The sequence below is a fragment of the Crocodylus porosus genome, unplaced genomic scaffold (genome assembly GCF_001723895.1).
Source record: "Crocodylus porosus isolate Cpor-Errol unplaced genomic scaffold, CroPor_comp1, whole genome shotgun sequence".
Taxonomy (NCBI): Eukaryota; Metazoa; Chordata; order Crocodylia; family Crocodylidae; genus Crocodylus; species Crocodylus porosus.
Genome location: NW_017728932.1, coordinates 2,930,988 through 2,957,823, shown reverse-complemented (window position 1 = coordinate 2,957,823; position 26,836 = coordinate 2,930,988). Strand labels below are relative to the sequence as shown.

The window sequence follows — 26,836 nt, the reverse complement described above, 5'->3', positions numbered from 1 at the left end:
GTCATGTTAATAACCATTTGAGTCAGACCATAAAAAAAACCAAAAAAAAAACCAGAGCTGAAAATATACACTGCAAACCCCTAAAGTTTTGAAAGCAATGACTCCAAGGTTCTTTGTAGGTCTGGGAAATGCTCTGTTTGACTGACAGTTCCCAATGGGGTCTGTTCCCTTGATTAGAAAGTGGCATGCAAGCCCAAAGTGAAGTGAGGTAGTACTGTTCGTGGGAAATCTATGATTTGGGGGTAACTTTTGGTGGCCAGTAAAGCTGTGGTTACCTTTGAAAACCAATGTCTTCACGCTGCTGGTTTACAGTGATTGCATATGAAAAGGGCACCCCATTCATGTCTGGGAACTTTTTGATTGTCACCTGATTGCCCCCAGTCATAGGTGATGCGTAGCGGCAGGGGGTGCTCCCCCCTAAGATTGGCTGCTGCTGCTGGGCATCTGCAGGCAGTTGCCGCTTGCCACCCCATCCCCCCCTCACCACTGACACTGCCAGGGCCACCCATGGGTGGTCCTCACTCGGCCTGCCCTCACTCTGTGTCACCGCAGCCACCTGCGGGTGGTCCCCTCTTGGCCCGCCCTTGCTGCTGAGGTCACCATGGCCTCCTGCTGGCGGTTCTTGCTCATCACCACCACTCCCCCGCCACTGTCTGCGCCTCAGGAGGCATGAGCCATTCACGCCTTTAGTGTCACTGCCATGATCCTGCAGTGTTTGACTGTGCAGCATGAGTCTGTCAAGCTATGGAGTCATGGTTGCCTCTAGTGCTAGCGAGCAGGGAGGAACATGGGTGACTGGTGCCTCTTGAGTTGGGGGGGGCACGTGCCCCCCCCGACACCAGTCAGCAACTGGGGGCAGAGGGATCCCCCGGTGGCTGATCGCACTAACCAGGGGATTCTCTGCTCCCAATCTCACTCACTGTGAAAGTAGCCACGCCGCTTCTGGAAGTCCTGCAGCCATTACTGGAAGTGGCATGGTCACTTTTGCTGGCAGCCCCCACTCTCCAGCTGGTGCTTGAAGTGGGGAAACTGGTGCTCCCACCAGCTAAACAGGGAGCATGGCCTGTCAGGGGGTGCACCGGTGCTCTCAGGGGGTTCACGTGCACCTCCTATGTGTCACCACTGGGGAGGAAGATCAGAAAGGGAAGATGGAGCAGAAACTGAGAGGGCTAAGCCATTAGAAAATTAGAAAGCAACAATGAAGGCTGGGTTAAGTGGCAACGTCATTTCAACAAAAGAGATTGGGAGCCCTTACCTAATAGTGGCAGAACAAGGCATTGGTTCCACTGGGTGTCTGGTCTTAGTGTAGCTGAGGCCCAGGGGGTTTGGTGGGTGTGGCTGGTGTATTCAGAACATGGTGGAAATGCAGATACTTCCACCTGCTGCTCGTGGCAGTGTCCATAGTCTAGTGGGAGGTCTAAAGTCACAAATCTGTTGCTTTGTTTAGTTGCAGACACAAGTTTTGCTAGCACAATTTTATACTTGCTACAGAGGGGCTGCTTGGCTGGATGTGACTGCCTGTCTTAATTAATTTTTTGTAGCAGTGAACAGTGTGATTGACCATTATGTGTCTGAGGGGAGAAAGAGTGCTCTACAGATTGGGTTCCTAGGCTGTGTTTTGGTTCAATATCTGTCTCTACCACTAGCACAGACCTCTTGCATGTCTTGCTCTATTCCTTGGCTTCCCATCTGGAGTACTTTGCCGCTGGAGTACTGCGTTCAGTTCTGGGCACCGGACTTCAGGAGGGATGTGGACAGCATTGAGAAGGTCCAGAGGAGGCCACCCGCATGATCCAGGGACAGCAGGGCCATGGGGCTTCTGTTTTAGTTGGGGCTTCTATTATGACCAGCGTATACTGCTAATAAAATTCACTAAGCTTTGGAAAGTGTTATTCTTAACAAATAGAATTGTTCAGAGTGGTAAGGGGCAAAGGGATAATGGCAGAAGTAATTCCTACTTAATTTCGCTTAAAGTACGTAAAATCAAGATTGAATATTTGGAAGCTGTTAGGGAGATGTTTGGAGAAGAATGAATAATCTGGCCTTTGTGGAACAGGCAAGATGTATTAATTCTCTTCCATCTCTAACTTCTTTCTCTAGCTGAAGCTGGGATTTTCCCACATAGCAGCTGTACTTTTAAAGATTGCAAATTTGGGGCCACTGTGGCTTGAAACAAGTTAATTGCTGAAAGGTGTGTGGGATTGGCATTCCATTGTTTTGCTTGCTGCATTACTGAAATTTAACTTGTCATTTTTGTTTTATGTTTTCTGCAGGCATTGGTGTCACTACACTGTTACACGGACTGTTTCCTGTCAAGTGCAGAATGGGTCAGAAACCGTGATCCAGAGAGTTTATCAGAGCTGCCGGTGGCCAGGACCTTGTGCCAACTTAGTGAGGTAAAATTCCTTAATTGTATGCGAATTATGGATCCAATCCTATACTGTCTCTTTGGTTAGTTGGAGTTTGGCCTATGCAGTGCATACAGGGTTGGGCTCTGGCTTGCTTCTAAACCTGGTGATGCTAGTAGGAATGGCATTCAGTAATGACTCCACTAAAGGGGGTACCCTTCCACAGGTGGGTAGCTTTGTTTTGTGTTTATACTTATCTATGCAAACAAGATTAAGACTCTGAATGTTGGTGGACAACACTGCTCCTCTGGCTCTTGAAGAACAGTGATGGTTTTGTCTTGTACAGCTGCTGTTGGAGTACCATAGCCCACAAGGAGCTAAGGTAACCAAACTCACTGTTGCTGAGCTACCCTTGGCTTTCACCCCAGTAGGTTCCTAGAAGTTAAGGGCTGGTGCACAAAATAATAAAAGAACTTGACACCTGGTGGCAGATCTAGCAAGGTGCTGCATGTTGCTAATTCCCACTGATTTCAGAGTAATTTCAAAATTGCCCAGTCACTTCCAAAACTGAGCTTTCATAAGGCCCTCTTTATCCATTGGTCTCAAAGCTCTTTGCAAAGGTGAGTAGGTATCTACTATCCTTGCTTTATAGATAAGAAGTTCCAGCACAGATTGTGACTTGCTAAAGGCTTTGTGAATTCATCCTTTGTACCATCTGCTAGGCTATGGTAATATTGTGCCATCTGACCCATGATAGTCCTGGGACATGGTCTACAGTGGAGATAGTGTAGAACTGTTATTCCAGGTCAATTTTTCCACACTAAGTTTGTTTCTATGGGCATTCCTAATGTGGAGTAAGGTAAACAACCATGTTCTCTTAAAAGGGGGAAGATTTGCTGTGGTTCACCTCCATTTGTTTTTACCTGTTTTGTCTATCCATTCTTATCCCATGGCAAGTGGAAGTTAAATTGGGACAGCTTAGCTGATAATGAAATGGTGTTAAATTACCTTGCCATAGGAGCAGCTGGATGAAATGGATAAAACGAATCGGCTGACAAACTTTCAAGTGGTTAGGCCCTTTCCCCCCCTTCCAGGTTGTAACAGTTTCTATGCCCTAAGAATGTAAGAAAACCTACTCCACCTTTTTTATTTTACCTCTAACTTATTTTGCAGCACAAGACCCAGCAGCTTAATTTAGCCAGTAAAAATAATGAAATTGTTCATCACTATTCTGTTCAGCTATGGGATAGGGCTTGAAGTCACCTCATAATGTAGAGAGAACATTGTTGTCTTAGTAGGACTACAGTCATAAACACCTGGAAAAATCTATCTCCAAAACATTGTATTCTGAGCTGCTCCCATGATTAAGTTCATATGGAATTTTAATTTTCCATATTGCTGTTACCACAGTTGCTCTCCAGTTTCCATTTGGCCACTGGTCAGCATTACTTAGTTTTCTTTTGCCTGTAATATATCTGCTTTGGTATCTATCTGTTCTTGTTTCAACCACAGCTTATATGAAGCATTTTTTATGTCTTATGCTGCTGTAGCCAAACTTCTATTGACATTTTTAATTTTCCCAGACTTGATCCTTTTCCTGTTTTAAAGGTGTTGGCTTTAACCTTATGTTGTTTAATTTGCGAAAGTTTTATCTATTTTTTAACATGACTGGAACTATTTGGTACCAGACAATCACTGGGTCAATATCCTGTGCCTGTACTATCTTTCCAAATAAAGTATAGTAGTATATAAAATGATGATTTTGTATTTTTGTTTATCCATGAAAGTCCTAAGAAATGAAACTAAGAATCATTTTTGTTTGATATTGTGACACTTAATTTCTCTAGGAGGCAACTTGTTTTGAACATGCTGCAAAATAGCACTGGCACGATTGGCAGAGAGGAATTTTCAGAACTGAAAATACCACAGAAGCACCAGTATTGAAATAGTTTTGAGGCTACTGATGCAGAAGGTTTGAACTGACTTAAACTTGGCTGAGTTGTGAGCTGATTTTTAGGCAGTAAGGTTCAGAAAGAAATGGATTTAAAGAAATGCACATCTGCTGCAGGTGGCCCATTATAATGGGCATGGCAGAGAAGGAACCATCTTGAGAACAAATGGCCATGTGGTTAAAGTCACCTGAGATGATATTAGTTCACAGATGTCAAATACCTCCATTCCTAAATACCTTAGTTCTGTAATTTGGTTATTCGCTCTTTGTTTTGATAAAGTTACATGGAAGGAACTACTAGAACTGCTGGATACTGATTGTCTTGATGTCGCATGGCAATGACCTCCTTTGTGCTTGACCCATATCTTATGATTCAGAAAAAAAGACTGGTCTTTTACCTGCTCCCCTATTTTATTATTGTTCCAGGAACTGGTCTTACTCTTCCTGGTTCACCAGCAAATTGAAATATTTTAGTTTGGATTGAATGGAATTTAAATAGGTTTCTTCCTCCTTTCCCACACAGCAAACTTCTTGTTCTTTTGTTTGGTGTCAAAAGACTTAATCTCTATCACTACTGAATTAACAAGGGGCTTGACTGAGAACTGGTGGTAGTGTCATTCAGTTCTATCCAATAGCTTGGCAAGTGGAGCACACTGATTTAATTTTCTCTTCTACCTGAGGAAATATGAACCTGTATCTCCCAGGAATAGATCCTAACCACCAGCATGTTGGGTACTTCAAGGTATGATGTCTCCTGTGGCACTGTTCCACTACACTAATATCCAATTAACATTTTCTGGACAGGGACTGGAAACTGTGTAGAGCTCTTCCCCAGTTGAATGGCCTAACTACCCAGGTAGAGAATCATGAGCATCTCAATGACTGTCTGTAACAAAGTGGGAACAGGTTTGAGAGGCTGAAGGAGGATCTCCTCCAGAATACCTTTATAGACTGGTAATTAGGACACTTGCTTGAGAGAGGGGAAATAGAAGTCCAGTTTTGTTGTGCCTGAATCAAAACTCCCATCTTTATGGGATGTGGACAGCCCTCACCTACCCCAGAATATTTCATCGCTTGGTGATTTTTTTTTTTTTTTTTTAAACTTATCCCCTTGGCATGGAAGGGAACAGAAATGAGGTATCCCATTTCCTAGGTGAATGCTGTAATCACTCATAAGGTGGAGATGCTGCCCCTTCACTTTAGGGTTCTAGATTCACTAAAGTCTTCTCAGTTGAAACTATTTCGCAAACCTGAGTTTAATTCACAAATAGCTTTGGAAAAATGCATTCCCCTTCCCCTCCATTCCTCTCCCCCTCCCCCCTGCCCAGTGAACTATTGGCTAATAAAATGTTTTGCTGAACTCTACCCATGTCTCTAGTCAAAGAACTTGTGACATCTGTAAGGGTGCCAAATGGTGACTTCCAACAGCATTATAAGGATTACTGGAGTTTTAACCCCAGTGGCTGTTCGTAAATCTGGATTGCCATGTTTTAGTTGGACAAACTGTTCAGGCACAAAATAACCTTTGGCCCAGGACATCTTGTAGACTTGGAGTGTCAGTGTCACTTGATTGGGGTTTTTTTTTTTTATGAGCCAGAAATGGCTATACCAAGCTTTCTTTGGAAGTGTTCCTGGCAAGTCATTGTTCCTTCATGAGACCCCAAATGAAGATCAAGGGCACTCATTAATCTTCTGGTAACTCTTTGAATTGCACAGTGATTTAATATAGACAGGCCAAGTTCCTGCAGCCCCAAACCCCTTTTTATATTGTTTAATAGGTCAGGTATTTAAATAGTTTCATGCAGAGATGGATAGAAATCCTGGGAAGGGTTGCTGTCAAGAACTGCAGGTGTGGGAGTAAACTAGGCTCAAAATGCTAGTGCTTGGACTTCTGGGAGCTGTGTGCAGGTTACTGGTTTAAAGTTTTACTTTTCTTGAGATCCTGTTAATCTTGGCTGCTGGTCTCTCCAGTAGCCTTTCCTAAAGCTGCTTTTTCTACATGAAATGTAAGACAGTAAAAGACTTGATTGGTGATTATTGGCCATTGCTTTGTTGCAGGTTTAATTTGCACGTGGTGTGCCTTTCTGAGGAAGCAGCAAGGATTTTTCCCCATCTCTTGGTCCTGTCTGATTTCTACTGTGTGTATTCCCCTGCTGCACTGAGTTTCCTATATCTTTTAAACCTCTTATCTAGGCCTTTTAAATGATTTCTCTGTCCCTTTTGGACACTAAGCTGCAGGAACACTGCTGCTCACTTGTGGCTAATGCACAGTGCTGACCATGGTGCCCTGGCTAGCTGGGTGAACTACCACCTGGTAGACTGTCCATCTCATTGATCTTCTACGTTCGCTGTGCTCCCTTTGGTAGTATGCCAGAATGACTGAGGATTCCTTCCTCTCATGCGCTTCTTAAGATCATGAGCATGAGTTCTTGGAGTCTAACCCTTCTCTTTCAGTGTCTCCCTTAGCAGTTGAGGGACTATCTCCTTTTGGGACCACCTGTGTGTGAAAAATATAGGAAAGCAGCTGCTTTCTGTAACTGAGAAAATGGTTTTAAAACAAGAAGTAATCGTTTTTATTTGGGTGTCTCCTGTGGTTCAGTGGTAGAATCCTTATCTACCACACAGGAGATCTGGGTTCAATTCCCTGACACTTATACAGCTACAGCCATGGAGGCACTAAACATCTGGACTCAGTCTGGTCTTTGGATTCTGTCTTACTGGCCTAAAGGGGGCATGGAAGGTCTAGGCAGCCTTCACTCCTCCAAAAATGCCTGCCCAGGCATATGCATCAAACTTTTGGGTGGCTCCCGTGCATATACCATGATCCAGTCCAAAGCCCAGTGATGGAGGCTTCTTTACACCTAGTTACGCCTGGAGGGAAAACAACACCAACAACAAAAATTTATATATCTAGAAATAACCTTCCCTCTTTACTCAGTCAGCCTCCAAGTCTTTCCCTGTTGCGTAGAGGAGTCTCTCTCTGGATCCTTCACTTGACCTGCCTTGTGAAGTTCTAGTTCTGAGAATAATGAGCTCTATCTAGGGTGGTTACATCACTTCTACAAGACTGTTTAGTCAGGAATACCACCAGGAGAAAGTGCTGTGCCACACTCAAGACCATTGTTCCTTCCATTTTTTACCCTGGAATTTAGAGGGGTGTGACCAGAGTTATGCCACAGGACTGGAAGCTGCAGGCAGGCCAAAATGCACATCTTCCCCATTTTTCACAGCTCTGCCTCTACAACTGTTTCATCTGCTTGTGTGTAAGGAGTGGGCCAGAGCTCTCGTTCCATCAGGATCTGTTATCAGAAGGTTTGTGAGCAAATGGAACTCCAGCCAAAGAAGAAGGTGTCTTGCAACCGTGCAATGACAGCTGAGAGGGGCGTTTCATTAGAGAGAGTCTGCTTACAAGCAGATGTCAGCACAGCCAGACTGAGGTTTAGGCCGTTTCCCATCACCCATTCATTTGTGTTATGCTTCTTTTCCTTATTGGATAAATTTTGACTCTGTGCCAAGCATCTGACAGTGAAGTATCTGCAAGATCCCCAGCATAACAGCTTGGGTTGTAAGGAGAGTTCAGTTTCCCAAAGTGTTCTCCATCTCTGCAGTGCAACCTATCTTTGCATGTCCATGGTGAATGCCTGTAGCCTTACAGTCCAAAAAGGCGCATGGGCAGCTTTCCAGGCAGCTGGCTGATGCACCAATTTTTGCATATAAATTAACCAACCTTGAGGAATTAACAAAAACTGCTTGTTTCCAATTTTACCAGTAACTAAATCCCTGGGAGCCAGGTGTTGGATCAACTGCACACAGTTTTCACTGAAGCCAGTAGTATCAGGCACCTGCAGTTTTCTCCTGAGCAGTCTATTAGGGGTGTGCAAAATGGGCCATATTCAATTCGGATTCGGCCTGAATTGGGGGACAGTGATTCAATTTGTTGATTTGGGTCACTGTCCCTACTGGATTCAGCCAAGTCCATATCTAAAGATTCAATGCTGATCTGGAGAATCAGCAATTTGGCCATAGACACAGCTTTTAATGTTTTTGCTACATACCTCGAAGTACCAGGCATGGCTTGTGAACACTGCAATGGTGGGGCAGATGTAGTGTCCCACAGCAGCACAGGGTGGCCCCTCGCACGCTCCACGGCAGGCCCAGAAGAGGACTGGAAGAGCTTCTGGTCCACTTCTGGGTTTGCTGCTGAGCACACTGGGGACCCCTCCATGCTCCCATGGGACGATCCATCTGCCCCACCATTGCAGCGTTTATGAGCCGCCTGGTACTTTGAGGTATGGAGAAAAAAAATTTAAAGCTGTGTCTATATCTGAATCATCAAATCTCTCCGAATTGATTTGGTGGGTTCCGATTTGATTCGGAGAGATTAAAGGGTCTCCTGATTCAATTAGGACTGGGAGATTTGGCCGCTTATTCAGGCCAAATCTCAGTGACCAAAGCTTTTCACAGCCCTGCACTCTGGGTTTGCAGCACCGAAGTGCTGAATTTGCTTTATCTTCCGGGTAGGCAGTACCTCTAAATAGTTTCTCTGGACACTCTCAAGGTTGTCCACATCCTTTTTGAATTGCAGCACCCAGAACTGGATGCAGTACTCCAGCTGTGGCCTAACTAGTGCTGTGTAGATGGGGAGCATCATCTCCCTGAACCTGTTCATGATGCACCTAAATGCATGACAAAGTGCAGTTAGCTCTGTTAATTACTTGGTTACATTGACTAATGTTCACCTTGGAGTTGCCAACTGCGAAATCTCTTTCCGCCGCTGTGCTGCTGAGAAGGTCATCCCCCAGCCTACAAGTGTGCTGGTGATTCCCTCTCCCTAGGTGCAGCACTTGTCCTTGTTGAACTGAATCCTATGTTCTCTGCCCACTTCTCTAACCTGTCCAGGTATGCCTGGATTTGGTTTCTTCCCATCTGTGTGTTTACTTTGCCCCATAGTTTGGGGTCATCTGTGAATTTGGACAGAGTGCTTTCCATACCCTCATCCAGGCCACTGATGAAGATGTTGAACAGCACCAGCCCAAGAACCGAACCTTGGGGGACGCCACTGCCCACATCGTTTGAGGTTGATACCAACCCATCCACCACCATTCTCTGGGTACAACCCTTTAGCCAGTTTGCCACCCACATGACTGTAGTTATCCATGGCACAGCCGTTCAATTTGTTTATAAGAATCTATGGGATACCATGTTGAAGGCCTTCTTGAAGTCTAAGTAGATGACATCTACCTCGACTCCTGCATCTAAGCTCTTAGTGACCTGGTCGTAGAAAGAAATAAAGTTAGTCAGGCAGGATTGACCTGCTATAAACCCGTGCTGGTTGCCCTTCAGCATACTATTAGCCACTGGACTCCTACAAATGTGATCCTTGTTAATTTTTTGAAGGATTTTCTCAAGGATAGAGGTAAGACTATAGTTAGGTTTGGGCCTATAGTTACCCGAATCCTCCTTCCTCCCCTTCTTGAAAATAAGGACCACAATGGCCCTTTTCCAGTCCTCTGGGACGTCACCTAAGCACCACGCATGCTCAAACAGATATGCCAGCGGTTAATTCTTTCAGCACCCTTAGATAGAGCTCATCCGGTCCCACTGATTTTAAACATATCTAGCCCCTCCAAGTGTCTCTTAAGTAGGTTGTCGCTGACAGTTGGTGGCCTGGTGCTTCTCCTGCTTCTGTCTGATACTACATTCAACCAGGTTCATCTTAAACCAGTTTCAGCCATTTTGAAACTGGTTTATGTGCACTGAACTGATGTTCTGTTACAGGTTTAAACCAGTTTCTGATCACTTAAACTGGTTTATGTGTAATGTCTGTCCCTAGCTGAAAAGGGCAGTTGTGCTAGTACCAGGGCTTGTGTGCATGGGTTACTCTTCTCACAAAAGCAGTGCTGTGCAGTCCCCCAAAAATCCTTCTCCTAACCCACCCTGGGCAATTTGCATGGGAACCTAGGAGTGGAAGAAGCAAAAGGCACCACCCAGTGATGTGCATCCTCTCCTGCAGATATAATTTTTTGTTTCTGTTTCCTCAGTAACTGTCCACTAGAGCCCTCATGATGTGAAGAGCAGAATCCATGATGAGCACTTCAGATTACAGAATGCTCTAAATTTACAGCAATTGTGTATTATAATACAAGTAGAAGAATAATACATGGCTTTTCCCCATTCTGTTCCAAGTAAAAATGTGCCCCAAAATGTGTGTGCAGTATTTCTTGCTCTTTTGCTGGGTTGGTGGTAGGAAGTGCTAGCATTTTACAGGGGTTATGCTTGCCTCTAGCTCCCTCCCTCCCTGTGGCTATCTATCAAATAAATCACCTGTCTGGTAAACTCACTCCTATACAACAGTTAATTTGGCTAGTTCAATGGCTTCTGCCCCCCTCACCATTCATGCATGAAAATCTGCTGGGATCAAGTTCTTGAGGCTAGGGGCATATATCCATGTGTACAGCACCAAACACAAAGCAACTCTGACTTGGTTGTAACCTAATCCTAAATGTGATAACATTTTATTGCAAGTAAATAGAATTTTGTTATTATGTAGTGGGGAAGGGTGTGGGGTTTTTTTTTCCATTCTCTTTGCTAATCCTATTCTTTGGGCATTGCACTGAGTTTCTGTGATGTAAACTAGTGTAACCCGGATGCACCAGGGTAAGTGCTCCCTCCTCCAATGGAAGGAAAGTGCTGGCTAGGCAGGAGTGCTGTGAGAGGAAACTTCAGTCAAAGCCGAGTTTCCCTCTGTTCCCTGTAGAAACAGGCCGGACAATATAGACTTAACTATTTACAGATTTATTAATAAAAATAGACTGAGAGAGGTATATTAATAGACATATTTACAAATATACAATTTTGACATAGATTTATAGTCTGAGAGCAGAATTGGGGGGAACTATATACTAGCACTAGGGTCCACTCAGGAACAGGTAAGTAACAGATCGATACAGGTAAATACAAATCAGGAAGAGGTAAGTAATAAACCAACACAGGTAAGCACAAGTCAAGAAGAGGTAAACAGTAAACTAGTACAGGTAAGCACCAAACAAGAACAGATAAGCAACAGGTGCGTGGTCAGGAGGGATCCTGGCAAGCATTTCAGTGGGATCATATATCAACGAATCAACAATTATCATTACACAGGAATAACAGAATATAAGACGCTGTCTTACAAAATACGAGGCACATAGCATCAGAAATAAAACTTCACTCTTTAAGGGTCCCCAAGGCCTTGATGGGTCCCGAGCCCTTGCCAGCGCTTCAGAGACCAGCGGGGGAAGAACCCTAATGCCTCTTGGGCATTTCACAACCCCGAGGGAGCCTCTAAACTCAAGGGCCCTGCCCCTTTGCTCTCCTTCTAGGAACCCCTTACTAGCTGGAAGGAATTACCCCTCCCCCGTGGGAAACCTTTCCCCCAGGAACTCACGACTCTGGGGCCAAGATGGGCGGTCCTTGTCCCCCTCGGCTGGTGTGCTCCTCACATGTGAGGCCTCCGGGGCCACTTCCTCCCCTGTGTACCGTCACATGCACCGAGGGCTCTGCTTTCTGCTAGGGGTTGGAGGCTTGGGCTGCCTTGCGCAGCTCCAGGGCTCGGTCCTCTCTCGGACCTTATGTGCAGCGTTGTCTGCACTGAGCCATTGGCCCTGTGCCAGTGGCTGTAGACTCGAGTTGCCTCAAGCTGCTCTCAGGGGTCCCGATCCTTCCCAGATCGCTCCATGCCACATTGTTGGCACTGCATCCTGGTCACTTGCCAGGGATTGAGGACCTGAGCTGCCTCGTGCAGCTCCCGGAGTCCTGGCTCCATGCACCATCCCATGCACCAACTGGGAATGCAGACCTGAGCTGCTTCACGGGGCTCCTAGGGTCTGGCTCCACACAGCGGCCCATGCACCATGTTCCTGGCCGCATGCCAGGGGTTGCACACCCGAGTTGGCTTGTGCAGCTCCCAGGGTCTCGCCCCATGCACTGATCTGTACACTGATGCCGCACTTCTCAGTAGCACATCTGAGGGTTGTGGTCACTCACTGCTCCTGTCTGGTGAGGAGGGTCTTCAGGCACTTTGGAGCAACAGCTCCATCCCTGCTGGCCAGCTCTTGCCAGCTCTTCTTTTGTCCAGTCCTCCTCTTCATCCCTTGACGCAGCTGTCCGTGTGCCGGGCACTCTGCTGTTTTATTCCCCCCAGAGGCTCCGCCCCCAGATTGCAAACAGATCAATCAGGTTGTAGCAGGGTACAGGCTTCAACCAGGTCTGTGTTCTCTGGCTTGCCTTGGGTAGGGAGGGGCAGGGCAAACCCCTCCCCAGCAATTGCCTGATTGGTGGAAGTGTTTCACCAATCACAAGGAGGATTCTCTGAGCCTAGACGTGCTGGGCTGCAATCGGTAAGCCCGCCACACTGGCATGCTACTTTGCAGCACAAGTTTGTCCAAGGGTAATGCCTTACTCTGTGGTAAACATAAGGCAGCCTTTTATTCACGGGTGGGTGGGGATAAACCAGTGGTTCCCAACCTGTTTTGTACCAGGACCCATTTGTAAACATCAATGGCCAGTGTCCCTCATTCCCAACCCATTGTCCCCATTCCTGACCGGCTACCCCAGTCTCTCAATGTGTGAGAGCCTCCCCCGCAGGCTGGAACTATGCATCCTGCCAGGGAAAAGCCATGGTTTCCCACATTTTCTCCTCTAAAGAAGAATCAATTTTTAAAGTTTCTTCATGACCCTTTCATATATTCTCGCAACCCATTTTTGGGTCAACCCATGGGTTGAGAAATGCTGGGGTAAACAACCTCATGGGGTTATCACAGGGTTAACTCTAACGCTGCAGTTGGTAAAAGTTGATGACTCCATATTAACTTTACAGCCTAGTTTACTTTATGATAACTCATTTGTAAGCCTACTTCATTTGTTGTGATCTTGAAACTCTTTATATGGGACTTGAATTGGAATAAACTGAAGCCCTTGAAGGGTTTCTGAGCTCTTTCCTGGCACAAATTAGAACAGATGAGAGAATAATGTGAATCAAGCCTTCTTATCTTGTGATGTGGATGCAAGTTTATTTTTTCCTCGCTCCCATCCCAATCAGATCCATACATAAGTTTTGTTCATAAGTATAAACGAAATCTTCCTGTTAGGATTTTTATTTCCTGTGTGCCAGAGGCTGCCTGGGTTACAGAGAAGACTATTTGTTCCTCTCTTGACATGATTGCTAAGGATCGGAGCCAAGAAAATGACACTTTCTTTCCTTTTCTTTGTCTTGTTTCACTGCTGTATTCAATGGCACTTCTTTGTTTGTGAAGACTGTGCAAGAAAGAAGACATGAAGATTTTTGGCTCCTGTTCTGAAGGCATTTTGACCTTCAGCCTTACAGTTGATTTAATTGATCATCCTCCTTTCTTTTCACTTATAACTTCTTGTGAAAAAAACCTCAGAGTCTCTTACTTGTGTCTCCAGGCCTCTAGCTTCCCAAGCAGTGACTGAACACTAGGAATTGAATTGGTCAAGTAGTTGGACATGGAGACTGAACAGTGGGCTAAAGGTAGTGTAGCAATTGCTTTTACACTTGTAGCCTCCTGAGTTCTTTTCTTTTTCTAGCCTTGGCACTCATTTACCTTGTCAGAGGGCCTATCTAATTTCCTGGTGTTACTTTGCCCTTTAGCAAATTGCATGTGTCCCTTGCAGGTGAATTGTGAGACTTGGCTATAGCATATCTATAAGATGCCTTGAAATGTCTTTGCTTGAAGGACCTATGCAGTAGGCCTGTGTGAGTAGGCAGCTATTTGATCTGGCTTCGGATCCAGCTGCTTCGGATGCCAGGGATCCGATCCAGAGCTCCGGATCAGTTTTCCACTTCGATTTGGCTGAAGCGGCTCCAACGCTTTAGAGATCTGGCCATAGGGTATAATGGGGAATAAGTGAAATATCTATAACTTTGTTGTTTTTTGTATGATTTAGGTGAAACATGCAGGGTTGGTAGCCTTTGCTGAGAGCATGAAGCCTACCAAGTTTCAAGAAGATTGGTTCAGGTTTTCAGGGGAACAGCACCCCAAGTTTTTAAAAGCAAAACTCATGTCAGTTGTATGTGTTAAGCCACAGGGGGGTCAAAACTGCAGGGATGATAGCCCCGTGGTTAGGCCATAAAGCCTGCTAAGTTTCAAGGAGATAAGCGCAGGGGATTTGGGCAAAACTGTACCTCAAGCTGCGGACAAGCAAAACTCATGACGTGGGTGACACTCTGTGTGTTAAGGTGCAGCAGGGTGAAAGCTGCAGGGATGCTAGCCCCTGCCGCAGCCACAAAGCCTGTCAGCTGTCAAGGAGATCAGTGCAGGCGTTCTGGGGCCCTGCACCTCTGACTGCTGACAGGCAAAACACGTGACATGGGTGCTTCTGCAGCTGTATCTGTCTTGGGGCATGGGGAGGGTGGGGGAACTACTGCAAGCCTGGCTGCTAAACTACTGTGTTACCAGTTACCAATTTATCATGATTCGCTCAAGGACCAGCAGTACCTAGTTACTATATAATGAGTTAACGAGCAAGGATCAACAGCTACAAAACCACAGACTAAGAAGAGGAAATAATCAATACAGACAATCAACTGCCCCAAGACAGACACAATCAGTTGCATGAGCACCCATGTCACGAGTTTTGTCTGTCAGCAGCTAGGGGTGCAGGGCCCCAGAACCCAAAAACCCCTGCACCTATCTCCTTGACAGCTGGCAGGCTTTGCGGCCTCAGCAGGGGCTAGCAGGCCTGCAGCTTTTACCCTGCTGTGCCTTAACACATGCAGGGTCATCCATGTCACGAGTGTTGCCTGTGACCACCCCTGCAGTTTTGACCCCAGTGTGGCTTAACACATACAAGTGACATGAGTTTTGCTTTCAAGAATTTGGGATGTAGTTCCCCCCAAACCCCTGCACCGATCTTCTTGAAACTTGGCAGGGTTCATGATCTCATCAAAGGCTACCATCCCTGCAAGTTTTATCCAAATCAGACAAAAAACAACAATGTTATAGATGTTTCATTGATTCCCCATTATACCCTATGGCTGGATCTCCGAGGCGGCTCCGAAGCGGTTCAGAAGCTCTGAACCACCTCGGAAAGCCTAACGAAGCCAGCGCTTCAATCTGGACGTGCTGCTTTGGACTCAAATGCATCTGAAGCTTCTCTGGATCCGAAGCCTCAAACAGCCCTTCTATGCAGGTGCTAGTTATCCCCCTTGTTCTTTCGGTGTCCTGGGAAGCAAACAGATGAAGGTTGTTTCTCTTGTGTTCCTAATGTACAGTTTCACAAGGTAAATTTACACCAGTGTGGTGTATGCAAAATTGTGATCAGAATCACAGTGACCTGTGCTCCACAAGCTGTCCATCCATTTCGTATCTGACCCACTTCTCTGCTCAAGGCTGTGAAGTCAGGCAGGAAGCAGGGCAGGATGGCATTTTGGAAGTTAACTGGTTCAAGAGCCTTTAGACACAACTACCTACTTGGTCAGATTCTTGCCTATGAGATCTTCTGCCTCTCTGAGCCAGTTATCCTTTGAAGTGCCTGGTTTCTGTGTGACTTCATATCCCTCTTTTATTATAGCACTTCTGCTGTTTCTTTTACTTCCAGGAGGCTTTTCTCTTTCCCCCTCCCTCCCAACCCTTCCTGCGCCTCCTCTCCCCCCGTTTCCACTTCTCTTTCAACAGAAGAGAGAGTGGCAGCTGTGGTATGCATGGACTGTGGTATGCATGGACAGAAGATTTTCATTGACTCCCCTTCGGGAGCCACCAGAACATGGTGAAGAGAATGACAACACTAGCTGCGTGTGACATTGCCCCGATGCAGTGTTACACATTTGAAATTGTTACTATGGCATGAAGTGACTGGTGAGTAAATTCAAGTCTGTACGTTTCAGATGATGTCTGGCATGCCGTGTTCACAGAAACAGGGTAGAGCTATGAATATCAAGGTGCTTCTGGGCCCTTCAGAATGGGTGGCAATGCTAGCTGAACTCCAAGTGTCATGTCCTCTGAGGTCCTTACTCATTTGAAGAGTAAAACCACTACTGCTTCCCCAATTTTGTGATTGTTGCCAAGATTCCAGCATGACTCAAGCGGCTTAATGCACTTCATTATGAAGTCTGAGAGAGTTTTAACATCTTGGTGTTGGCAGAAATGATTTAAAATCACCGCCTGCTTGGAGACTCACTGGCTCCAGTCACTGGGAATGGGACAGCAGCTTTCATGTTTAGGTCGAAGCTAGCTGTAGTGTTAGTGACAAAGTCATGAACTTCCAACTGCTTATGTAGGGCCTGAGGTGCAAGACTGGCAGTAAGGAGGCCTGTGTTCTGTGGGGACCCTTGGCAAAGCATTTAATGCCTCTAGGCCTTTGGTTTCCCATCTGTGTGGAAAGAATGGAAGTCTACCTATGTCAGAGTGGTGCTGAATGATTGATCTCACTAGTGACCGTAAGGCCCTTTGCTGCCCCAGTTGGGAAGTATATAAGCACAAAGAACTAGGTGAAACGATTTGGCTTGGTTTAGCCTTGTCATTTGATGGCATTTTTACACATGCTCCAGAAGGCACGGGGAGTTGGGGGGAGCGCTTTAATTAACAAGCTGCAGTAATTAGAAGTGCCTGAATGTTAGTGTACTGGCAGTCCCCACTCTGAAAAATGGCAGTGGGGCACTTTGAATTAAAGCTCATTGAACAAGTTTTAGTTCAAAGCCCCTGCCGCCATATTTCGGCATGGGGAAACTGATATATGTGATGCCAGAGTCTGATAGAATGCATTTATTTCCGTGCTCCAGAAGATTTTATTAATCAAGTCTGCTCCAATGCACTGGATTTCCAGCATGTTGGAGATGGCTCCCTGCCCGCCTGTAGGAACCCTGAGTGCCTACATCACTTTTGGTGTCCTCGTTGGCATTTCAGGGAGGGTGCAGACTGCATGTCCCAGGCATACTGAATTACTCCCCTCATAGCTACAAGGGGTCCTTCTGGATCAGGGCTGTGGCCTGCTGGTAAGGAAATTTGAACTTCTGCCAGTTGTGTTGTACCTGTTTTGTGGATTTACAAGGTTTTGCCTCCAAAGTCATAATCACTTAAAGCAGCTGGAGGCTTGAAATACTCCATCATCCCAGCAGAGGGCAGCCCATGCCAGTTGAGGGATCCTAGACATATCTTCTGAGAATCCTTCTTCCTAATTGGTCTGTAGATTAAAGTAGTACTGGAAGGGGTGCTATAGCTTCACTGGCTGGCACCTTTAGATATTGCTAGGCTCAGGCTCTTCCTCGTAGAATTTGACTTTGGACTGGTGCGCATTTATTTTGCCCTCTACATTTTCCTGAATCAATAAATCTTCTACAGCCCTGGTCTTTAGTCTCTCTTGTACTTACCTAGTCCCCTCTTGATGGAACATAAGTATAAATATAAAAATAAATTAATAAGTACAACTTTTACACATGTTGAAATTATCTATGTTCTCTTGCACCTTCATAAGGAGTAACAGCAAGTACCCTGCACATCTTAAAGCAAGCTAATTCCCTGACTTTTGTAGGGACACGCTTACAAAAGAGTACTCCAGAATTTACCAAGCAGATGCCTTATTGTGCACATATATCAAGACTGAGATGTATCATCACTCCAAAGGTGTTCCAGTATATATATATTTTGAACAGTGTCAAGGTGTCTGCAACTAGGCCAAGTATCCATGATGCTAGGTAGGGCTGTGCAAAATTTCACTGGGTGTTTCATTTCGAAGTTGCTTTGATGCATTTGGAGCTTGAAACAGTGAAATTGAAATGAAACTAAAACTTTTGAAACAACTTTGAAATGAAACAAGGGTACTCAAAATGTTTTGAGTTTTGAAGCTGGACTTACTTGGCTTCAGCACCAGTCCCAATCAGCAGCAGCAGCCTCCTGTCATCTGGTGTACAGATCCAGGGGCTGCACCCCCCAGGAGGATCCTGGCACATCCTGCAGCCCTCCTGGGGATGCGGGCCTCCAGATCTGTGCACTGGATGACAGCATGCTGTTGCTGCTGGCTGGAGCCAGCGGCAGCACCAGTCTTCCCAGTGCTGGGTGCAGGCTCTGCCCAGTGCCAGTATGAACCGGCAGCAGCAGCCTTCTGTCATCCAGCAGGCAGACTGGGGACCTGTCCACACCCCCAGGAGGGCTGCGGAGCTCTGCCAGACTCTTCCCGGGTCTGCAGACTCCTGATCTGCCTACTGGATCACAGGAGGCTGCTTCTGCTGCCTGGGACCAGCGCTGGGTGCAGCCTGCATCCAGTATCAGGAAGACTGGTGTTGCCGCCAGTCCCAGGAGCTAAATGCTTATGAACTCGTCTTGATCCTTGAGCAGAATTGGGTTTTTTTAATTCTTGATGTTGCAGTAGTATTTAGAACTCCCAGCTGTGGATCTAGATCCTATTGTGTCCAGTGCTGTACAGGCACAAAGGTGGTCCTTGCCCCAAAGAGCCTGCAATCAGAACATATAACAAGACACTATGCTTTGTACTAATTGACGGGAGCATGTTGGTCAGTATAATAGACAGTGGGCTCAGTGCATCAGTAGCCCTCTGTTTTTTAAGGCATTATGGGGGAAAAAGGGGAACTTTTTAAAGAATAGATTTGAAGAAGGCATGGGTGGATCCAGGATTTTGTGGCAGATGTCACTGACATTGCCCTTTAGACCATGGGAAAATGTATTGCGTGGCTGAAGCCTTTGAGTCAGCTGGGGGCATTGGCGGCAGCAAAATGGGGGCTGCTGCTGCCATTACTGCCCTCCCCAGCTGAGCCCACCCATGTAGACACTCCCTACAGTCTGCGGTTGGGGCAGGGTGGGAGCAACTCGGAGGCTTTTTTGCACCCAAGCCAGCCGGGAAATAATAGCAGGTGGGCCCCTCCTTCCTGAATGTGGTCCCTGAGTGGCCCCTTGGTGTCCTCCATTAGTCCTGGGGTTCCAGCTGCATGGGGGTGCCAGTCCCCCATGTCCGTGGGTCCCCTAACAGCTGGGAGTGGGGACAGGGAGAAGGAACTTGTCTGCTGCTTCCAGTGTCCCAAATGAGTCCAGCACTCTGTCAGCTGCTCCCCCAAGGGCCCTGGCTGAAGCGGGGCCGGAAGAGCCCTGGGTCAGCTGGGGACAGTGGCAGCAGCAGGTGCATTCACCCTCCCTGCACTTGCTCCTTGCCTGACCCTTCTGGCTGTCCCCTGCCAACCTGGAGGCTCCAATAGTGCCTCGATAATCTGACCTCAGCAGTGGCAGTGTTATCAGACATGGCTCGAGCTCCCTATGTGCCAGCGGCTGCAGCTGTGGTTCAGTTGCAGCTGCAGTATCCATGTGAACACTTGCAGAATCTCTCCCCCCACCCCAGCATGGGCTCCCTGGTGCCCCGTCCAAATTGGCTTCTGGAGTTTATGCTTCACTTATCTCCCCCTTTCCCCTCTCCCATCCTCCTCTGCGAGATGTGATAGCACCCCCAGGAGGAGCCTGCACCTGTGCCCACACCATAGCAGCAGTAGCTGGCATGCAGGGAGCCCAAGCTGTACTGAGAATGCTGTGGCTCTCAGGCAGTCTGCACAGACTTCCACCCTGACCCCCACCCCCACCCCGTTCTGCCCAGAGCATGGAAGTAGCTCTTTATAGCTGGTGATGCTGAGTCAGAGAGATCCTGGGGAAGTCAGTCCAGTTCCTTCACAGCCACCCCCTCCTCACTTCCCTGCTGAGGAGCCAGGACCCTCCTCCTTACACTGGCAGCAGGAATCAAATGTGGGTGAGGTGTGATCATACCACTGCACCTCCAGCTCCTTGGATCTACCAGAGGATAAGGAGAAACTTTGCAGATATTTATAAGAAGCTCCTCTCAAGTATGGCAGGCAGTGAGGGATGAGTAATTAGTGCTTTGTTGAAAATGTACCGAGTGGGTGATGGAGGCAGGTATGCAAATGAACAGATTAGAGGTGAAATTCTCACTCGCTACTGAATGAGAGGATTAGGTGGCAGGTTAGGTCCAGTTCTAGAGGACCTTGAAGGTGCTTGCATTACATGTGATAGAGAAGGGTGAGACTATAGAGGGATGCAGGGAGAGGTGCGATGTGGTGAATGTTTGTTTAAAAAAAAGTCTCTAGCAGTGTTCTGGCTGGGTAGGAGCAGGTCCAATTGCATTGATCAACACTGAGGAAAAGACAGTTGTAGTAATCAAGACATCAAATAACAAAATCCTGGGCAAGAACCTTGGCCATGTTGTTAGATGCTATGTAGAAAGAGTCTTTGAGACTTGGAGTGTGTCTGAATGACACACAGCAACACCAATTGGAGACACGCCACGTCCACTACATGAACACTGTCTCGTGAACAAGCAATAAGGTAGTCATGTTGGTGTAATGTGGCTACCTGATCTGTGGTTTGGGAGCTTGTGTGTGCATGGGGCTGTGCTGTGCCATCTAGACACAGCTTGGATGTTGGAGCTGAGAGAGAATCCAGTTGAAGGTGAGACCCAGGTTATGGCCCTTGGTGATTATATCTGCAGCTATCAAAGAAGGGGGGAAGCAGGGAAGATGAGGAGTTATGTTTTATCCATGTTCAGTTTGAGTTGATAGTTTGATGTCCACAGAGAGAGACTGAGGCTGACATTGGAGGAGATTAAGTCTAGACAGTTATTGTAATAAATGCATTCAATGGAGACTCAAGGGATGTTAAGTGGGGGGTGGTTCTTAAAGCTGGGAGTGACTAAGACATGCTTGTCTTACGAAGGAAAAGTGTGAGAGGGCAGTGAGAAATTAATGTGAAGAATAAGAACTATAGGATCAGACCACCAATATGTTGATCTCTCCCCCAAACTGCTCTGCATCTTGTTATGTTGCCATTCACTCTGCAGTTGATCTGTGCATTCTCATGCATGAAAGAAATGAAATAGCACTTCCAGGAGTATTGGGAATGGCAGTGATGCCCTACAGGACGGATGGTGTGGTCTGCTAACTTCTTGTTTGTGTTAGTTACAGGACCCTTATCAGGCCCACATACAAAATGTCGTACCGAACTGTGACTGCCCTGGAGTGGAGATGCTGTCCTGGGTTCACAGGGAGTAACTGCGAAGAGGGTAAGTCAATTGAAATGGATATCTGTTCCTGCAGCACATTAATGGGGAGTTAAGAGAGTGTATTTTTGACTGAGTTGTCTTATTTTTTCTTTAGTTCACTGTGACTTTCCCTCTCTTCCAAAAAAATAAAAACTTGAAACCCTTGAAGTTTTCACATAAAACCGAATATCACTTTTTTCTGTTGCAGGGCAAATTTTAAAGAGATTGTAACCGCTGAACCTGCAAAATTACATACATGCCCCTTGCCCTTTCAGAAAGCTGTGGTGGGGGCAGTGCAGTAGCAGCATACTCAGCCGTGTCTGGAGCATGTAATTTTCCCATTGGTGGGTGGGTATATTGCATTTCTTGTGTCTGGTGCTCCCATTATGCTATCCCTTGGAAAACCTGGATCCTGCACATTATCATTTGATGAAACTCATCCCACACTTTTTTCCTCACATCCCACACACATCTTGAAGTAAAGTTAACTTCCATTGCCATCAGTTACTGCTGTCATTGAGAACTGAGTTGCAAGCCACCATTTCTAAAGAAATCTACTTGACTGTCCTTGAAAGTTGCTTTGTAGTGTGTAATGAGGTCAGCCTCTATGTACCTGTCCATGTCAAGGTAGTTCTCCCAGAGATGGTGCATAAATGGCACCAAAATGATTCACTATCCCTAGTACCCTTGTATAATTGCTGGGTTCCATGGGACACATTTAGTACTGGATGTCTCATATTTAATAAAACACAGAGCTTTTTTCCAGAAAAGAAAGGAGGGGAATTTTTTCCCATTTTCTCCCTACAACTGACAGATACCAAGAATTTTGTGTGCATTTTCCTCCTCTGCTTTTTGTAGCTTTTCTACTTCTAGTGCTTACAAATGTGCTCTGCTTAGATCTGTTTTAATTTCAGCCTTGGGCAATATGGGATCACAGGAATTGGTATCCTATGAATCGTACATGCATAAAAATGGAAGCTAATTGGATAAATGTGGGCCCTGGGTTTGCTTGTCTTTAAATTGGGATCTGAGTGACTTGACTTAGCGGCAGGCAAGAAATTGTTGGAAGAATTTGACATATCTCATACTTTGCCATCTGTAACTGTGTTGGGTTACAATCAGCACTAGTTCTTTTGAGCTGTTATGCCATTGTATTCACTACGCTGCAAACAACTGTAAAAAAAAAAAAAAAAAAAAAAATTGTCTTGTGAGAGCCGTGGTAGATGTGGGAGCAAGATTAGTGATCCTGGGCTGGCATCCTCAGGCTGCGGTGGAAACAGAAGCTTCTGAAAAGCTTACACAATTGTAAAAGTAGGAAAGCTATACAGACCGAAACCTGCAGCTCGGAGCTTTACATTGCAGCCAGGTGCTAATGAACATGAGCCTGGGAAAGCGACTACTCAGGGAATGCAATGAAATAGCATCCCTGAGGTTTGGCTGGGCACTTAGCTCTCATGGTACTGAACAGTGGCATTAATGACTACAGCAAAGGACCAGGTGGTTCCAATAGTGGCATTCTGGTAACTCCCCCACCCAACAGTCAAGATTCGGTTTGAGTCAGACTTTGAATTGGTTTGAGTCCGTCTGCAGTATGTATGCAACCCATTAGCCGTCAATAGGTTTGTACAGGTGTAAGTGATTACAGCTTAGTAAACAGTTCTATTAGTGCAAAATAGAGAACCCAGCTCCCTCCCACAGTGCCGGATCTGTCTCTGCAGGATTAAATGGAAATCAGCAGAAGCTTGCTTGTGAAAGTGAGCAAATCAGACCCTGCATCCTCTTGGGAACAGCTTTGTTGAATGAGGTGACAATTTTATGCAGTCAGTGTTTGAGGTAGAACTGTGCTTTCAGGCTTGAATACAGTGTGCTGGCATGTTGAGCTGAAAGCCAGTAGCTAGGCCCTTCTTTCATGTACAGGCTTTTTGAAAACATCTGGAGCAACTGACAATCCCAGCTTCTAAAAAAGTGACCCTTACCCCTAGAACTGAGACTTGCCACTAGCTTTCTAGAAATAGCTTTGATCTTAATTGCTTGAACTCTTGAGTTTCTGTATTTAAGATATATTTTACTTAAAGGGCCATCAACTGAGAATCAAATCTCTTTATCTGCTGCTGTTAATCTTAGAAAGATGAAAGCTCTTTCTAGCCTCTTCTCTTTCTCTCTCATTTTGTTTACTTAATATATCTTTCAGAACTGGTTATAAAAAATCTGTTTTTCCTTGTACAGTCAGTTTCCCTTGGGGAGAGGCATGTACAGTTTCACCAAGGAACTGGGGAAAGAGCACTTTGGGGGGAAAAAAATGTAATGTAATTTGGGGGACCATAAGAAAAAGGCTAGAAACAGAGGTAGAACCTCAAACTATTTAAACTAGATGTTGGGCAACTGTTTCTTTAAATATGTGAGTACATCTAGCACTCAGATGTATGTGTGGCTGCATGGGTATAACTGATGGCAGAATTTGCCTTCATTGGTTTAACATGTATTCTGTCCATACCATGAAAGACCTGTCGCCACTGTACCTACCCCATCCTCTCTTATTTAACACATATTGTAGATAGTAACCACCGTAGATGATCTCAGCCTTAAGGTTTATTATCCTTTCCTTCTGTTTGGGGACTGCAGGCCCTTTCCCAATGGATCATGGAATGACACTGTATTTTCATGCTGAGGGTTGATAAAGTTTATAGATAATTATGATCAAGCAAAATCATTAAAGCAGTAGGGTTGGAGTGGTGTTATAGCTGCAATAGCTCAGGAAATATAAGAGAAGCATTGGGTTTTTTTGGTGCTAGCTTTTAGTGGACAAACTGTATAGTTGGGAGAGGTGTCAGACAGGTTTTCAGGCAAGGTACCCTTCTTCAGGTTCATGGGGGAAAGGAGCTGAAGATGCAAATTTTAGGGATACCTCTTCAGGTTCATAGGTGCCCACTTTGCAGTGCAAGGTTCAGAAAGAATGACCCACCTGTTTCTGTCTTAATCCTCCCCAAACAGCTACAGCATCTCCTCAGAAAGAGGGGATCTAGGGAAACAAAACTCAAAACACACTTCAGTAACCTCTTTGCCTGCAGCCTATTGTGGAGCAGTGTGGACGGCCTGCCCCTATTTGGGCGGGGGTTTCCCTTGTAGCGGTGGCAGCTCGGGCTGGAAGGCTGGTTCTGCCACGTTCTGAATTTCTTGCCATTAGCCGCTTGTTTGTTGCAACCCTTCTTGACCGAAATCTCTCCTCAGTCCATCCTTGCCCAACCCCCTGCACTGGTAACGTGCACATTGACAGAATGTACAGTCGTTAAACTCAGTGCAAGTATCGCCAAGTGTCTGACCCTAGGCTAATAGGTTCAGTTTGAGAAAGTAACCACTTAACTATCACCAGCTGGCGGGCACCTACTTAATGCTGATGGCTGCAGATTGTTTAGATTAAAATTATCTCAGGAATTTAACTCTTGCGTTGCAGTCTACAACAATTTTGGCTATAGAAAGCCTGGTGTGTGGGGGTGGTTGCAAGACATCCTCTATCTTTTAATAAGCTGAATAGGGGGTGCCTGCTTTGATGTTTCCTTTTTAAAGCCACTCTGCCCATGACCCTCCCAGCCCTAACACCAAGGACACTTGAGCATTTGAAACGTGATGGCTATTTCCTTCCTTGTTTTGTAGTGTTCTGACCAGCAAGTGGACTAGATGGTTAAAACCACTAGCTGCACCAGGACTTCAAGCATTTGTTTCAAGAAACCCCTTGCTCTGCATTGGACAGAGCAGGAGACTTGACACACACACGTCTGGGGAGCTTAACTGTCAGTAGATGATAATTTTTTTTATTTTTCTGGGTTTTTTTTTTAACTGGAGCCCAACCTAGGACAGGAAATGAATCCACTGAGCCACCCAGTCTGCCGAATGCTGATATAAAGAACATATGGAAAAGGGCAGTGCAGAGGTGAAGTGGTTTTAGCTATTGCAATCATGCATCAAGCTGATTGATTTGAATCCAAGATGATGCTGACATTTCAACCCAGTCTTTCCCCTCACCCCAACCCTACCCCCTCTATTTTTTTTTCTTTGTGGCTCAGAGTTCAAAGCCAAGATGAATCTCTTGGGAGAGGAAAAGTGTCCCAAGCCAATCCAAGGGCTCAGTACTGTGTTAATGTTAGCCAGCTAGTGAGGATCTTGTTTTACTTTAAAAATCTGACATAGATTTCTGTTCAGAGTTAGGATGGTAGCCAATATATAATTTACCCACTAAACAACGTGATGAGAGAGTCTGAATATTTCGGCAGGGAACAGTCACAAAGTAACTCTCCACCTCTAATGTGACACTATCACGGCTTTTAAACTGTTTTTTGTTTATTTTTAAAATCATAATCTTTAAACAAATATGGTTAGGACAAGGGAAGTCGGTCAACATGTTTTAAGCAGTAGCTTAAATGAGTTCATGCTTTCTGTTTCTTTGGGTGCTTGTTCTTGGGACAAGTTTTATCTGCCTGTTAGAGTTTGTGCGTCTCTTCTCATCTGAAAGGATTCCAGACACGATACATGTACACATGTCTGCATTTTTCAGAGTGGCCTCCGAACTTCAGGCACCCATCTCCCACCGTGCATCAGAGCATGGGAAAACTTGGCTGCCATTGAAACAAAGTGGCCTCTGGACTGGAATGTGACAACCAGTCTGTCAGGAACAGTACACAGTGGTTCTTGAAAGGGGAAGTGAAGAGTAACTTCTGAACTAAAATGGAAGGAGAATTTGAAGCAGAGAGAAAATAATTATGGAATAATTTGATTAAGACAGGGATGCCTTTTTATTCTATAAATCTTTAAGGATTGACAAATAGTCACATTTTCATCTTCCCAGAAAAGTAGGGCTGGAAGGGACCTCAAAATCACCTAATCCAGCCACCTATTAAGTCTATTACATTCTATTATTAATTGCATTATAAACCCTATTCAGTATAGAAGCTTAGTTCTGTATCAACATATGGTATATTTTCCTTAGTGATAGTGTATATTGGTGCAAAGTGCTTTCACATGTGAATAAAGTGGTGTCTTACCCAGTGAACTGCATTGCCTCTCTCCTACAGACAAAATTGATGTGCTTTCATAGTTTCTAGGGTCGGAAGGGACCTGAGTAGATCATCTAGTCCGACCCCCCCGCCACGGCAGGAAATAATACTGGGGTCAAATGACCCCAGCAAGATGTTCATCCAACCTCCTCTTAAAAACCCCCAGGGCAGGAGCTAGCACCACTTTGCTTGGAAGTTGGTCCCAGATCCTAGCCGCCCTGACCGTGAGGTAGCGCCTCCTGATATCTAGCCTAAACCTGCCCTCTGCCAGCTTGTGACCGTTATTCCTGGTCACTCCTGACAGCGCTCGGGGGAACAGGGACTCCCCCAATGCCTGCTGGTCCTCCCGACTAGTTTGTAACAGGCCACTAGATCCCCCTCAGCCTTCTCTTGTGGAGGCTGAACAGGTTCAGGTCCCATAGCCTCTCCTCGTAGGGCCT

The 26,836-nt window shown here is 45.8% G+C and overlaps 1 protein-coding gene across 1 annotated transcript in view; it reads left to right on the top strand.

Moving 5' to 3' along the window:
• Positions 1–26,836, top strand: part of COL26A1 (collagen type XXVI alpha 1 chain) — a 290,417-nt gene that overhangs the window by 25,744 nt on the left and 237,837 nt on the right. The window contains exons 3-4 of the mRNA XM_019545291.1: positions 2,274–2,396; positions 21,266–21,369. Coding sequence (XP_019400836.1) covers positions 2,274–2,396; positions 21,266–21,369 — 227 coding nt within the window. The remainder of the gene's footprint in view (positions 1–2,273; positions 2,397–21,265; positions 21,370–26,836) is intronic.